The following is a 17,562-nucleotide window of genomic DNA, read 5'->3' as shown; positions in this document are numbered from 1 at the left end:
TAGAGGAACTGTGGCTAGAGCAGAACAAGTTTTAGGCACACTGGGGCACCTGTAAAGAACATTTCTTGTTTGGAAAGATGAAGTACACTGTTTTGATCCTAGTGGAACTTGAATTCCCCATACATTTTCCTGGGCTTTGCTTATGCCTTTTCTCCTTTTTCCTATCCTCAAAGATATAAAATTGCCTGAATTATGCTAATTAATGAAGTAGAAACAGAGCATTCTCAAGTGTCTAGGAAAATTTTGAGTTATAGTTGGGAAGCTTGTACACAGTTTAGCATTCTAGTTGAATGGGGAAAAAACCCACCTTTTTCCTGATTGCACAGAGTATGTATCACTTCTTAGTATCTGGCTCTTGGGCTTTCCTGGAAGCATAATATCTGAGATCAGTACACTCAGAAGAGAATAATTGAATTTGGACCTGTTTAGGAAAGTTCACAGCTCAGGAAAGATTGGTGAGGAAGTGGTGACAGGAAGCCGACTAGAATCAGTGATGTTTTTAGGAAGCAGGAGTACAAACTGAAGCCTTGTTGTGGATAGTTGCTGTTAAGAAGGTGGTTGGAAAAAGATATCTGCTTCTCTTCCAGGTGAACAGCCCCAAGTTGGCTACCATGATAGTTTTCATTTTCTTCGGTAAGTGAATTATGCTTCCGGTTTATCTGAATTCATAACACCAATTCTCAGAGAAACAAATGCTGTCTCCTGTCACTTAACTGTCAAGCTAACAAATGTTTATAATATAAAGTATTAATTGCAAATTTATACTTTAACAGAGCTTCTTAATTTTGCAAAAATGTGCACTTACTTTTACTCATTTATAGCTCTATAGAAAATGCACAATGTGAGAATTGCATTAACAGCTCAGGTTGTTTCTTTTTTATATATAGAATAATCCAATCACTTTAAGTAATTGATCAGGATTTATAGAATTGACATCTGTACTAGAGCCTTTTAGAAATGAAACCTTCCAGTACCTATTTACAAGTTATAAGATGACAAATTTTGAATTATTATCTATTTTTCTTTGGTATTAAATTGATATTAGATTAATTTAAACCATTCAATTTCCCTGATTTTATGTGTTAATATTTAATAAGAAGGAGGCAGTTAGTAGAGTAACACAACATGACATCAAATGCTTCTTTACATTTCAGTCAATTTTTGTAACCTAGAGATAAAGTGTGAACTTATCTCTCTTGTCTTGGGTAGTGTGAATTCATTGTAAGATGTTAGTAAAAAATAATGTATACGTAAAAGTAGACTCTATGAAGGCCTACTTGCTATATGTGTTATTGGAGAAGCTATTTATATTTTAATCAGCATGCAATAGAATCTACAAATTGCATTCAGAAAAGGGGATAGTTATAATTGTAGCTGAATATTAATAATTTACTCATTAAAACAAAGCCAGTGTATTTTCTGCTTACTCTCTGCCAATAGATATTGATGAATAAAGGCACACTTGTGGGCAAGAAAACAAAGAAGGTTATTTCAAATTATGTTGGAAGTCAAAATAAATCTAGTCAAAGAAAATAAAGGCAAGAAAGAAGAAATCATTTATATATTTTCAGGTTTGGGGGGGTTTAAGTAATCCTTATTCAAAATTTTGTTCCTTGCATTTATTGCTAATAATGTTTCCTTACTTCTATCATTTATAATAAGGAGAAATCTAGGAAACTTTAATTTTTGTAAATCAGGCAGCAATACAATGAAACACATAAAATAAATTACAAACTCATTATGGCCCCCATTGCAAAGGTAGTGATGGCCTCTTGTTTTCAACTTTCACTTCTAAATTAACCTAGACACTAGGTTGCATGAATAAGGGAAATCATACCTAACACTGTTAGGGTCAAAATTGTGCTATCTGATAGGTTTAATCAATATTTCCCATAGTGTGTGCTTCAGAATATTTGTTCAACATCATTTAAATAGGCTTTGTGATGCAGGAAAGTTCTGCAGCCAAAGAAATGTGAGACATAGTGAATTTTTAAAACAAAGCATTTAATAGCCTAATGAGTCTTATACATCTTTAAAGGGTGATAAAATGTGCAATATTCTCCATCTTATTTATTTTAAAATAGAACCTGTTTCTCACTTATCATTTCAAGATGCTCCTCGAAAACTCCTGGCTTAAATACATGGCCAGAAATCATAGTCAAGAAAGAATAAGATTCTGGAAAGCTGAAGTTATTTTGATTTTTCTGGGCCAAACCACTGAAGTGGTTTTCCTACTTGATTCAGTATTTCTTCTGAGTGGAAGGTGTGGAAAATCACGTAAAACAATCAAGATGATTATTCAACCTAAAATTTTAAATATGAAAGAAAATAAAACACATTTGGGAAAAATAATATGTAGAATTCATTAATGATCATTGCATTGAGATACAAGTGAGGTTTGATGATATACCCAAGAGACCATCACCTATAAACTTCCTGAGAGAAGTATTCACAAGATAATAGCGATCAATGAAAAATGAAATTCTAGTTGCTTATAAATTGACTATCTGACATGAAATCCCTACTTCAGGATCTTTGGCAAGCTGGATTGAAGTAAGTAACCTTGGGCCAGAATGGAAGTGGCTCTTTCTCTTTCTCTAGGCTTGCTAACTTAGAACAGGAGCTTGGCTAGGTGAGGTTATCCATGAACACATGAAAACACGGAAAGCTGATATGTCAATTTCCACTCTAGCCCTCAACAAGAAAAATGTGACCAAGTCACACGCATGGGCTTAATCTCCAAATGCAGTGATTCAGCCAGTAATACATATGATCCAATCAGTTTTCATGGGTTCTCCTTAGGAGAAGAGGTTTGGAAAGAGGTAAGTTTTTTTTAAAAGAAGATGTTGTGGCTTTACTTGAAGCCTATAACTCTATGTTGTGACAAGTCGTTCATAATAACATCATCTTTTTAAAAATTCAAATAATTTGGCTCTGATTAAGACATAGCTTGAGGTCTCTTGACTATAGTTAATACACTGTCTCTAGAACTCAATTGTAATTCCCATATTTTTCTATGGATTGATTAAGCAAGTGTCAGTTTGTATGCTTGCAGAATTAGTTTGAGTAATTGGTACAATATACTAAATTAACATTGCTACGTTCTTGATATTTTAAAAAACTTTCTGGAATCTTTTCTCTTCTACCCAAAATAACTTGTAAATATCTAGAAGATGTTATATTTATTGAATATTAAGAGTTATTTATATATAACTCATCCATAAAGAACGATTCTAGTTGGTTAAGTCAACATGCATTAACTGAATATGTATGATCCATCATTGTGTTGATGATAGGGATATGATCATGAATTAATGCCTGCTGAGTAAAACCCCAGAACCCAGTGGTAAAGGCAAAAATAAATATACACTTTCATTATGGAGCAATAAATGCTATAGTTGGGAAATTCCCAAGATTGTAGTGAAACAGATGAGGGGTGTTGAATTCAATTTGAATGTAGGAAAACAGGTATTGAATTCAGGGAAATTTTCCCTTAAAATAAGTAGTTATTGTGTTGAGTCTTAAATGACAAAAAAAGTGTTATTCCAGAGTAAAAAGAAAAGGGGTGACATACAGTAAATGCTCAGAGGTACAAGGCAGCATGAAGCATCTGAGAAACTATAAATGCTTGAGGACCTCCAGATTGCACATGATGAAGAATAGGAGAGTCATGCTAAGAGTCATGCTAAGAAGACTCTTAGTCATGCTAAGAGTCATGCAAAGGATGAAGCAGAGAAACAGCAGGACTAGAATGATACATGAGGCAGATAAGGGGGTGTAAAGAACCTACCTGAATAAGATAGAACTGGAGGCAGACTGACTAACTGGTGAGTTGGTCAAATATTCAAAATGAGAATCAATGAACTACACAAGAGTGGATATGGGAGAGTAAAACTGAGGATAGAAAAGGAGCCTATCATGAACCCAAGGTTCCCAGTGTGGGTGCCATGGTGAATGGTGAAATTGCTGATGAATTAGGGTGGTCCAGCAGGGAGTGATGATGAGCAGGACACTACTGATGATAATATTGTCTGGAAGTGTGTCTGGAACATTTAGGTGGAGAGAACATCATCTGTAACTGGAATACTGGAAAATAACAGGATTGAATTAGATATTTGAGAATCATCAGTCTAGATATTTTAGCTAAAATCATAAATACATGGAATTGTCCACAGAAAGGGTGTAAAATGAGAATAAGACAAGTCTGAGGATAGAACCTAACCTTCAAATATACTTTAATAGAAAAGTAAGAGGATCCTGGGAAGAATTCTAACTGTGGTCAGAAAATATCAAACGAATAAATATCAAGAGAATTAGAAGAGAGGGTTCCAAAAGAAAAGAGTTTCAAGAACAAAATGACAATGAAATGCCCAATGATAAAAGTAAGCAAGATGAAGTCTTAAAACTATTAAATTTGATGTTATGGAGATGATTGGAGCATTTTTTAAAGTAGTTTCAATGGAGCAATAGAAATAACAATAAATTATACGCTGAGAAATGAATAGGCAGTAAGAAAGAAAGAGGGCAAATACAGACTTTTTATTTAAGAATCTTATATAAGAGAAACAGAGATCTGTAGCTAGAGGGGAGGTTAAGATCCATTCCAGATTTGTAATAATTTTATCACATTTCAGTTTTCATAATTCTGGTCTTGATCATTAATCACTTAGTTTTGAGGTAAATAACTGCCATATTGCTGTTGTTTTTATTGTTCTGTTATTGTTGTTATTCAAGCTGTGGGGCTATGCTTGGAGAATGAGTCCACTTCCCAAACCATTGATTGCACATATTTAAGAGAACTCTGCCTAAGTGATGCAGATGGATGTAAACATGCCTGGAGAATAATGGAAGATGCCTGCAATGTGTCAGGTAAAATACGCTCTATACTAACAAAAAGTTTAAAACACACTCAAATAATTTCTTTTTACAGAGATAAAAATCGAATTTGTTCTTTTCTTTCACTATCCTAGGAACTAAGTTTTTTCTCTAAATACCTTACTTAAACTTGGTATTCAAGTGATTTGCCTACAATTACTTATTAGTGAATTTAGATACAAAAGACTGTTCTTAAATTACTCAAAGGCCCTAATGCATTGACACTGCAGGCAACTTTATGCAGGATTTCAGATTATTATTTTACTTATCTCATTAATGTTACAATTATACACATACCTCTCAGAAGCATGGCAACAATTTTTCAAATAAAATGTTCTTTTGCTTATATGTTACTATTCAGGATAACATAGGAAGATAACATTTGTCATAATCAAACACATTATTTATTTGCATGTACATAATGTGAGTTTTATATTTTTGCAACCTATACACTATTTTCCATTCCAACTGTGTCAAGAACAAGTTAAAACATATTTTTGCTTTTAACTAGTCCTATATTCCAAACATTTGAGAGGAGGCCCAATGGGTAGAGAATATGAAGATTGGAAAGTCACTGTCATTTGTTTAACAGAAAAAAAAAGTACTGAATATATCAAGTAACTGAATACATATTGAATGAGAGGATTATAGTAAGACTCCATTCACTAAAAATGATAAACGTATTATTTAAGGGGACATTGCCCTAATATTATTATGACATAACTTTTCAAAACACCCTATACTAACATAAGTTTTATCAACTTGTATAATGAATATGATAAAACCGTAAAAACCCAATAAACTTTCTGGCATATTCAATAAGAGAACTCCAAAGTGAAAAAATAAAAATATATTCTTTCATGACTCACTTTGCTACTCCAACCATTTCATGAAGAATAAATTCTGTACTGCTCACAACCCTTTCCTATCTGCCTGAGCTTCCTCTACCTCCCAAAAATGTAAGGTGGAGTATGTTGGGTTAAGAGGCAACCAGCCATAGTTCTAACAATGTCAACATTCACAATCTCCAACATCAGAGCTCCTGTCCAGCCACAAGATTTCAAGGAATTACATAGGATGTAGACAAGGAGCAAGATTTCCTTTTCTTCCCTGCCCTTGAAAGGAGTACATGCAATGTTCGTACGCCAAAGAAAGTTATAGGTTTCTAATCCAACATTCTCATTACAGTTCAGGAAAAGAATTTCAATTGCAAGTTTTCTCAAATAACATAATAATATTAAGATGAGAATAAAGGACAATGACAAAAAAAGTCTGTTATTTGTTTTGATGATGAATCTCCTTGTTACATTTTATAAGGCAATTTAAAATATCACATTCAGCGTGTCATGAATTATAACATATTTATTGATTTCAGTATACAAATAGCAAGTCATTTGCAGTGAATGGTAAATTTGCATAATTATACCATGCATGAAGTTGAAATAGAAATATTCTCAAATACACAAATGAAATGTACTCAAGTAGTTTTATTCAGAAAACTGAATAAAAGAAAATTGTTGGGTAGATGAATATGGCCTTTTAAATTAAAGCAGAACATGAAATATTGGTAATTATGAAAGATGCACTATTCAATAATATTAAGTGCTTTCTAAGAGTCAGGACCACATTTTTTTCCATGATAAATTTAGAGCCACTTGCTTGTCTCTTATTATTATCTTGGAATGACATGTAAATAAAATGAGGTTAAGACCAAACAGCTAATACAATTGCTAAACTGACAAAATAGCTAAGATTACAGAGCATTCTGGTCACCTCGTGTAAGGTCAGCCTTGATTATTATTAAAGAGAAAAAGTTGGCATTCTAAGTGGGGACAAATCTCCTTTAAAATACAGGAAGTTTTATTCTATTTTAGAAAGTAAATATTGGTGAAGAAAACAGTAGAAATAGTTTTTGCTTGAAAAGTCAATTATATGGACATGCTGTAGCAACCTCAACTCTAATAATGAATTACTAAAACTAATACGTTAAAAACTTTGGGTAGGGGGAGGCTCTTTAAAGCTTTAATGTATCTTGGATAGGAGGCCTCAAAAATTATATTCAGATTAATATCTAGAGTGTTATATGTTTGACTGTGAAATCCAGGCAACCCCTGCCAGATGAAGGATTCATCCACCCGTAATTTAAGTATCTGGCCTTTAGCAGAAAGCAATTTCCAATTTAAAAATTGTTTCTGCTGTACCTCTCCTGTACCATTAAGAAATTGCTTGGAAAAAAATGCATCAACAAATCAGGTAATACATTGTTATATGAAACATTTACTGTCATTGAAAAGTACAATGTCAAAATGAACCACATCTATGTAATTTGATGAACTCTTGTTTTTTCTGGTTACTTGATTAATTCTTCATGTAATTTAAGGTTCTGTGAGCTGTAGATCTCAGTAAGTGCATGATATATTTCTGTAATTGCTAACCACAATTTTCAAGTTTCATTCTATTATAATTCATTAGTATTATAGATTCACTCATTCAATACATATATTTGTGAGGCTCACTATGGCTTTGCACAAGACTTAAATGATAGAAGATAAATAAGGTACCATTTCTGTTGGTAAAGAATACAGGGTCTCCTGAGGAAGACCAAAGTATAACCACTTACCCAGAATTATGCTTGCCTTTGGATAGGAGAACTTGATTATTTAATATGCATGTATTTATTATCTACTCAAAGTGCCAGCCTGATGGTGAAGTAGTGGTAATCAAGCTTGTTGGCATGTGTCCTGAGCTTACAGAAAGATTTTCCAAGAGATACGTGGGATCCAATAGCCCTAATGTAATCAATTTCCATATCCTCAGTGTCCCTATGTACGTTCTCCGAAAAGTGGTCAGCTTGGGAATGCACCTGTTTTCACAGAGTTCTCACCTCTTCTTTCAGAATCCTCCTTCCCCCACTTTATAAGAGAAAGGTTTACCTCTCATCTATCTTGAATGGTTTCATTGTCCAACCCCTCCAATCATTACTGGACAGTTTTCTGTTCCATAATTTTGCCTTTACCAGAATTTTATATAAATGGAATTATATAACATGTAGCCTTTTGAGCCAGTGTTCTTTTATTTAAAATAATATATTTGTGATTCATCAAAAAATTGTTCTCTTTTTTGATGAGTAGTATTCCATTGTATGGTTATTCCATAAATTGGTTATCCATTCACCACTGAAAGTCATTTACATTGTTTCCAGATTTTTAGAGATTATAAAGCTGCTATAAATAGTCACATATAAGATTTGTATGAATATAAGTTATTTCTCTTTGGTAAAAAAGTATTGGGTCATATAGTTAAGTGTATGTTTAACTTTATAAGGAGCTTTAATACTGTATTTCAGATATGAAGTCACCATAAATGTATGAAAGTTCCAGTTGCTCCACATTCTCAGAAGCACTCACGTTTTTTTTTTCCATTCCAAAACATATTTAATGGTATCACACTGTAGTTTTAATTTGCACTTAAATAATAATAATGTTGATCATATTTTCATGTGCTTATGTGTTACCTCTATATATTATTTGGTAAAGTCTCTCTCCAAAATTATGTAGTTTAGGTTCTATATTTAGGTCTATGATGCATTTTGAGTTAATTTTTTTTATATGGTGCAAGCTATGGGTCAGATATGTTATTTTGCCATATGGATATCTAATTGTCCCACCACATTTGCTGAAGATATTTTCAATTTCACTTTTCTCAAAAGATCACTAGGCTGTATATTGCTGGCTCTACTTCCAATTACCTATATTTCTATACTTTTGCTAATATTCCACAGTCTTATTTATTGTAATTTCATGGGATATCTTGAAATAAAGTAGTGTAATTCCTTTAATTTTTTGCTTTTAAATAGCTGATTCAGCTAGTCTCCTTCTTTGTTATCCCATATAAATTTTACAATCAGCTTGTAAATGTCTACAGAAAAATCCTGCTGGTATTTTGATTTGGCTTACCTCAAAACTATAGACCAATTTGGATAGCACTGACATATTTACTATGTGAGTTTTCAAATCCATGAACGTGGTATATCTCTCCATGTATTTAGGACTTCTTTGATTTCTTTTATCAATATTTTGTACTTCTGAATATAATAGTTCTTACATTTTGTTAAGATTTACAGATATGCTTCACTTTTTTGATGCTGTTGTAAAGGGCACTTTATTTTACATTTTAATTTTCAGTTGATCATAGCTAGTATACAGAAATACAATTGACATTTTATATGGACATTTTATAGTTCTAGGGGTTTTTGTTTGTTTTGTTTTTTGTAGAATCTATAGGATTTTTTATATAGATAGCCTTGTTATCTACGAATAGAGAATAAAGAGAGTTTTATTTTTCACTTTCCAATCTGTAAACCTTTATTTCTTATTCTTGCTCTATTGTTCTGAGTAGAACTTCCAGTATAATATTAAATAGGATTGTTTAGTGTGGCCATTTTTTGTCTTTTTACCTATCTTATGAGGGATGTATTTGGCTTTGCACAATAAAGAATGGCTTTTGCAGTAGGCTCTTTGCAGGTTCCCTTTATCAGGCTGAGGAAATTCCTTTCTATTTCTAGTTGGCTTAGATAATTTTTATCACGAATGGATAAGTAGATGTTAAATTTTGCAAATGCTTTTTCTGCCTCTATTGAAATGATCATATGTTTACTTCTTTAGTGGTACTTGGTAAATTTTATTGTTGATTTTTGAATGTTGGATACAGCCCTTCATTCTGAGGCTACATCCTGCTCAGTCATGATGTATTATTGTATTATTCTTTTTATATATTGTTGGATTAAATTTTCTAATATTTTGTTGAGGGTCTTAAATCTATGGTCATGATGCATATTGGCATGTTATTCTCTCTTCTTAGAAAGTATTTGTCTGATTTTGTTGTCTGGGTAATACTGTCTTCAAAGTGAGTTAGGAAGTATTTTCTTCTCCTCTAAATTCTAGAATAATATAAAAAGAATTGGTGTTATTTTTTCCTTAAGTGTTTAATTCAATTTACCAATGAAAATATCTGTGCTGTTCTTCACTGGAAGGTTTTTAAATGTTCAGTGTGTTTGTTTCAAGACTGTTCTATTTCTTCTTTTGTAGTTTGTCTTTCAATGAATTTGAAAGACATTTGTTGGATTTATGTTGAATTTTTACTTTTAGAGTTTCCATTTTACCCTTTCTTTTAGTTTCTATCACTCTGCTAAGTTGTTCCTAATATTCCCAAGTTGTCCTTTAAAAGTCTGACAAAGTTCAGGTGATGTCCTCAGTTTTGTTCAAGTACTGGATATTTGTGCCCTTCCTTCTCTCTCTTTCTGTGTCTGTTTCTCTGTATTTACCTCTCTGTCTCTGTCTTTTTTCTTTCAGTCTTTCTCTCTCAATTTTGCTCGACATTATTTCTTTTGCATTTGATTTGACTTGAAATTGATCCTCACTTTTTAGTTTCTTAAGATGAAATCTTATCAGCGATGTAAGCATCTCATTACATGAATTTCCTTCCAAGTGCTATTTTAGTCACATCTACTAATTTTAATATCTTGTGTTTTCATTTTTATTTATTTCAAAATATTTTCTTATTTCCCTTCTGACTTTTTTTTTATTTTTTTGCTGTACGCGGGTCTCTCACTGTTGTGGCCTCTCCCGTTGCGGAACACAGGCTTGGACGCACAGGCTCAGCGACCATGGCTCACAGGCCTAGGCATTCCGTGGCATGTGGGATCTTCCCAGACCGGGGCACGAACCTGTGTCCCCTGCATCGGCAGGTAGACTCTCAACCACAGTGCCACCAGGGAAGCCCCTGACTTTCTTTCTGATTCAAGGTTTATTCATAATATTATTGTTTAATTTCCAAATATTTGAGGATTTCTTAGATATCTTTGTTAATCATCTAATTCCAATAACATTAGAGAACATATTTTGTATGGTCTCAATTCTTAATGAAAATGATAACTGCTAAATATCACCTATACAATGTGATACACGTGAGTTGATACACATGAGATTATACACACACAATTACACACTTAAAGTTATACAAGAAGAAATAATGGAGACTTAGAAGCCTTCATAGAAGAAATAACAGACTTGGGCTTTTTAGGGTGAACTGGGCTCAATAGGGAGATGAAATAAAATGGATGTTCTAGACAGAGGAAGTAGAATGAAGCAGAAGACATTGGAGAGCAACACGTTCTTGGTAAAGCTGGATTATAGAACAGAGGAGTCTTAGGAGATACTGGAAAGAAACCAGATGTTAATAAGAAGGAGGAACTTATTAAACTTACATATCTTTCTAAGGAGATTAGACTTCAAAATGTTGTTTTGAGGAACTACTAATGCATTTTAAACAGAAGACTACAGAATCAGTATTTTGAAGGATATCGTTTGTTGGCAGTGGTGTAAAGGATGGAATGGAGGCAGGGAAGGATGCAGGCCAGGGATATCAGTTAAAAAGCCATCAAAAGAGTTTGGGAGAGAGATGACTCATGCCTAAACTACCACACTGGTGCTGAGGACTGTAAGGATAAGAGATATTTAAGAAATATTTATAAATTACAATCAATAGTAATTGGTTTCCGTTGGATATGAGGAGTATGGAATGTTGTTAAATGTGTGGTAGAAGCTGCTGGCTTGAGACAAGGGTATTGCTGTACATGGAGACAGGACTGGGGACAGAAGTGGTGAGTTATATTTGGAGAGTTTGCATTGGGAGGGCACACTATGGCACATTCATGTTAGAAATGTTAATATTTTGTTTTACTTTTCACATGATGAGTATATAGTTTAAAAAAAGCAATGATGGAGTGGACCTCATCTGGCTGGCATTTGGAAACATGGGTCTCACACTGAGGAGAGTATCCTAAAATAGACATACAGATTTGGGAGTCAATGGTTTGTAAGAAACAGGTACAAGAATGCAGGAGGATAAGACTGGCCAGGAAAAGATATGACGTGAGAATATAAGTATTTTTATAACAATGTTTTCAATCTAGTTGATGAAACCACAAGGAAGTTTTTAAAGACAGGAAAAACAAAATCTACAGGAAGAATTTTGAAGCCAGTGAAAGAGAGAAAGACACAGAGGAAATAATCGACAATTATAAATGCAGAGAAGTCAAATAGGATAGAGACTAAAATGACATTAATTAGCTAATGAGTAGGTCTTTACTAGTTTTAGGTTGAAGTAGGCTGAAACGAAAGTGTATAGAAATACTAAAAATATTTATTGACTTTTGTTTCAAGATAGTAGGGCTAGTTCATTTATATCTCAATGGCCATTTCTATCAGACCAAGATGCTGGCAAAATATAGTTACCAGCCACAGGCACATACAAATTTAGAGCAGTTAAACTGAAATCAGTTCACATTTAAACCATTTTTTTCCATAATAAATACTTGTTAAATGCTATTCTGTTGTAATGTTGATAAGCCAGGAATATAGAAACCCTGTACAGAGGACCTGAATGATCTCACAAATGCATTTCATGATGGACCTGGCCTGATCATGGTGTTTACCCAGAGCATCAGCTGCTTGCTTATAATTTAGCTCAGAATGGAAAAGGAAATGATAATTGAAATCTTATTATTTCATCCTATTTTAACTGTAGCATCCTCCACCAGCTCTTTGGTCATCACTCCAACAAGATACAATGCCTCTCTCTCTCTCTCTCTCTCTCTCTCTCTCTCTCCCCCTTGCATTCCCGAAACATTTCTCAACATATAACAGACGTGCACTTTTCTATTCTTTATTATAGATTGTAAACTTCTTGAGCAAATCAGCTTTGACATTTCTTCCTTTTTTTTTGCTTAATATGATAAATTTTCAACATACTGCCTGATACCTAGTAACTGATCAATAAATATATCATTTAATTTTAAACATATTTTGAGCATCTAAATTATATATTCATTCATAAGATATTTATTATTCAGTTAATATGTGTAGATATCATATAAATGCTGGAGGATGGAAATAAAGATAGGTTAAGACAGTCCCTGCTCTTGGTTAGCTAAAAACATAGCAAAGTAAAATTGACATTTAGCTAGATTATTTCATTTAGCCTTGATTATTAAATATAAATATATATATATAAATACTCATACATATATATGTACTGTAAAAGAGATTGACATTTAGACAGATTTACAGATTATTTCAAAATATATAATTACCAATATAATAGAACTAATTATATGAGGATGGCATTAATTCACATACATCCCATCCACACAAGTCTTGCATATGCTGGCCAAAAGGGGTAGGAGAGATGTTCTCTGTTCCAGTAGAGAAGCCTGATTTAAATAATTATAGCAATCCATGTGAGCTGTTGTTTGATAAATGTGCAAAACTTTATCACAGTGTGTGTCTCCAAACCCATGCAGTACAGAGGCTATACTCTGAACAGTGCTTCTAAGAATGCCCTGGTAGTTTTTAAGTAAACATTTTCATATCATGAAATAGATTATACTATCTTTATCTTGCATGAGGCATTTGTAAAAACTAAGGTATAAGAAAGTTCATTTAATAAACAAAAGAGAACAACCCTTTTTTTTTTTTAAGAGAAGAATACCCCAGGGGAAAAAGTTACTTTGGGAAGAATGGTAGGGTCAAGGAAGTTTTCATTGTGGAGATCCACATGAAGGACCTCAGAGGAAGATAAGACGTTTTAGAATTAGACAGTATACTTCTGAAAGCTTAGGTTAAGCAAGTAAGGATTCTTATATTGAGGTTGTTTTCCTTATCTTTTTTCTATAAAGTTTATATAATTATGTGCTTATTGGAACTCTCTAGTAGAACATGCATTCTCTATGAGGATATAACCTCCAAGGGGTGAAAATTGGTTCTTAGGGATGAGCAAAAAACCTCTCACTTATATATAAAGCATAGATATACATACAGTCCCTAAACAGATGCATACAGATGCAAAGATGCAACAGATGCAAACAGATGCAAACAGATATATATCTGTGGAATTAAAATTTCACGAGGGGTAAGGGAATTAGGAAAAAACTGTCTAAAAATGCTTCTTAAAGGGGAAATAATGAAAAACTGTGGAGAAACACTTTAGTATAGGTAAATTTCTAGGATAAAATGGAAATTCACAAAATTTTATAGAAGAGAAATAATGGATTATAAGTATTTTAAGTTACACATGATTTCTACCAAAATGATTTCTAATCAAAATGTAATGAAAAGACGAAATAAATGAGGATAAAATATTAAATGAAATTGAGCATTACCATTATGTTTAGTTACATAATCTATAAATAATTAATATTTTTCTTTCAGTTTTTTAAGAAAATCAAGATCATTTGTAATGGCTCTCTTGCAATATATTTTTTCAATGGCTTTTGAAAGACAATAGATATTGGTATATTTATAAAAGATATGTCTATACACTTTTTAGAAAACATTAAAAGGTCATAATATTTAATTTTTAGTCATTTTTTATTTATAGAAGAATCAGCACTGTCCTCATATTTGGCTGCACAATCCAACATCACACAATGGCTCCATCAGAAAGATACGTCATTAACGATTGACAAAAAGAGCTACTGCGTCGTGGCAGCACGTATCTGCCAGGAATCTGAACATTGTGCTCTTTTGTATGAAAATTTTAAGAAAGCCTGTGGGAGGGAATCAGAGCAATGCAAAACCCTTGATGGAAGCTACTTGTGTGCAGCGTTAAGAGAAAGTCTGAAAGAAACAATCTTGTGGAATTGTCAATGCAATGACCCTTCAGAAGTAAAATGCATTGAAATTTGGAAAAGCTTGTTTGAGGACATTTGTATACAGGATGCTCCGATGAATCCAGTTCCAGCCTTCAGTGAAGACAATGAAGATGAATTCAACCTAGACATTGTTTCAGGTCAGTATTCAAGGGAGGAATTTGGGAACCTTAAGTATAATCACAAATATGAGTTTACTAAAGACTTTGCTCTGCCATTTCCGCCTGTGTTTCTCTTAGACAATGAAAATTAAAAAACGTAATACTATGACTATGTCTAAAAGGGGTTATGAAGAAAGACATAAATGCTAAAAGGTTTTAGAATAATGTGAATTTTATTCATTCATTTATTCATTCATTGAACAAATACTTATGAGACATTGACAATGTGCTAAGTTTTAAGTCTGGTGCAGCAGGATCAAAACAACAACAACAAAACTGTCCTTCATTTAAGAAGCTTCCTATTTTTTAGGGGATTTAAAAAATTAAATAAATAGATAATGTAGTAAGGGATGATGATTTATTTACTTAATAGATATTTCTTTGAGTGCCTACCATGTCCTAGACCATGTTCTAAGACCTGGGGAAAAAGCAGTAAAAAAAAGTGAACAAAAATCACAAAAACCATTGCTCTCTAGGGCTTTACATTCTCAGTTGAGGAGTGTCTTGGTGAGTTTCCCTGGAAACAGACTCTGAGACAGAGGTTTGCATACAGAGTAGTACTGGGCTGAGGGCTCAGGAATAAAATCTAGAAGTGAGAAAAACAGGATTAGGTGGAGGGAGAAATTGAAAGGCAAGACAATGACCACAACAAACAGTTGATTCCACAAGATGTTTGGCTCTGTAATGGCCTTTTAGAGATGTCATCCATTGAGACATGGGAGCTGCTCCTTTGAGCCCTTCTCATGGACTAGCCCTTAGATAGGAGCTGTCCCCTAGAAAAGTCTGCACCCTTGGATGTGGCAACTTCCTTCGGATGAGGCAATGCTGGAAAAGGACCAGCAGATGGGAATGAATACTGGGATCACCAAAAGGGGGGTCTTAGTAGTAGGCTGTAACATCCATTAAGAAGAAATTAATAGGATAAAAGATTTGAAGATGTATATTTTAAACAGTATGAGTGCTACCAAAGGGGAAACATGGGGGTTGGGGAGCAATAAATTAGGATCTTGGGATTAACATACACACAGTACTATATATAAAATAGATAACCAACAAGGACCTATTGTATAGCACCTGGAATTCTACTCAATATTCTGTAATGACCTATATGGGAAAAGAACCTGGAAAAGAATGAGTATATATATAACTGAATCACTTTGCTGTGCAGCAGAAACTAACACAACATTTTAAATCAACTATACTCCAATAAAATTTAAAAAAATAAAATAAAATAAATAAACAGTATGAGTGCTAAGGAGAAAAATAATACAGGTAGGGGAAAAAAGAAGTCTGAGTTGTTGGTTTGTAATTTTAATAGGATGGCCAGAAAGTTGATCTGAAGAAATTAATGTTTGAGTAAAGATGGAATGAAGCAAGGGAATGAGTCATGTGGGTATTTAGGGAAAGAACACTTCAGGCAGTAGAAACACAAGCTCAAGGTGAGCTAGGGATAGTCTGGAAGGTTGACGAAGAGCAAAGAAGACACTAGAGGTAGAGTCGAGAGAGCAGGGGGAGAGATGCAGGAGATGAGGTCAGAAATAAAACAGGGGCAGTATCATGAAAGGCTTTGTAGGTCATTTCAAAACTTTTGGCTCATATTCTGAGTGTTACAGGAAACCACTGAAGGATTTGAGCCAAGGAAGTGTCATGGTCGGATCTACATCTTTAACAGGATAATTCTGTTTTTTGTGTTGACAACTAACTGAAGAGAAATAAGGCCCAAGTAGGAAGACCAGTTAGGAAGCTTTTGTAATTATGGGTGATGGACCAGTGTGGACAGCTGTCAGATTCTCGATATGTTTTGGTGTGAATGGATCATATGGGGATGCAAGGGGGAAAAAGGAATCAACATTGACTCCAAGATTTTTGTCCTGAGTAATTAGAAGGATGTGGTTGCCATTATTTTCATTGACTAACATGGGAACAACTACAGAAGATGAGGCTTTGGTGTGGACAGAGGAGAGGTCAGGAGTCAGTTCGGGACATGGTAAGTGAGAAATATTTGTTAGATATCCAAGTGAAGAGATCAAGTAGACAGTTCTAGGTATGGAATTGATATCTAAATTCATTGCATGACACATAGAAGTGAGATCTGTACTGTAGGTATAAAGTGGGGGTCATTCACTGATGGATCGCAAATGAGACCATGTCACTAAATGAGATCAACAGAGAAATGCATGGTGTCTTGGACGAGAGTGGTAGCAGGGTGAAAAGATATCAGAATCTGCATATATTTTGATATTAATGGATCAAGAAGCGGGAACAGTGTACATTTTGTAATGTGTATGATCTTATAACGCAGATGGAGGTCTGGTGAGTGCATGTTTCTCTGTGTTCCCATGACATACTGTCCTTTAGCTCCTTTTCAGCAATTAAGCTACTGTTTAAAATATTCTCCGGAAAATGTGTATATACCTATGTATGCACCATATATTAGGATTTAATGTGGATTAGGATTTAATGTGCAGATAATTTATTATAATGCATTACTCATATTATATAAAATAGCATGGGTCCACAATAGAATTTGTTTCACCATGGTAAAAGAATTGTTTTTTTGTTTTTGTAATAATTACTCATATTGTGAGTGTATTAGTCTGCTTAGGCTGCCCTAGTTAAATACCAGAGGTTGGGTGACTTGAACAACAAAAATTAATTTTCTCATCATTCTGGAGGATGGAAGTTCCAGATCAAAGTCCAGCAGTGTGATTTTCTGGTGAGAGCTGTCTTCCTGGCTTCTAGATTTCCTGGCTCCTTGCCATGTACTCACAGGACATTTCCATGCGGTGTGTGTATGTGAAGAGGAAAGAGTGAAGA

General features: G+C 33.8%; 1 protein-coding gene across 1 annotated transcript in view; it reads left to right on the top strand.

Annotated features, from left to right (window-relative positions):
- Positions 1-611: 611 nt before the first annotated feature.
- Positions 612-17,562, top strand: part of GFRAL (GDNF family receptor alpha like) — a 57,896-nt gene continuing 40,945 nt past the window's right edge. Inside the window, 4 exon segments of the mRNA XM_030841059.2 lie at positions 612-633; positions 4,735-4,869; positions 6,974-7,078; positions 7,081-7,128. Coding sequence (XP_030696919.1) covers positions 612-633; positions 4,735-4,869; positions 6,974-7,078; positions 7,081-7,128 — 310 coding nt within the window.

Source organism: Globicephala melas, chromosome 11 (assembly GCF_963455315.2).
Source record: "Globicephala melas chromosome 11, mGloMel1.2, whole genome shotgun sequence".
Taxonomy (NCBI): domain Eukaryota; kingdom Metazoa; phylum Chordata; class Mammalia; order Artiodactyla; family Delphinidae; genus Globicephala; species Globicephala melas.
Note: the sequence above shows the minus strand (reverse complement) of the source record. Positions and strands in the feature narration are given on the sequence as shown.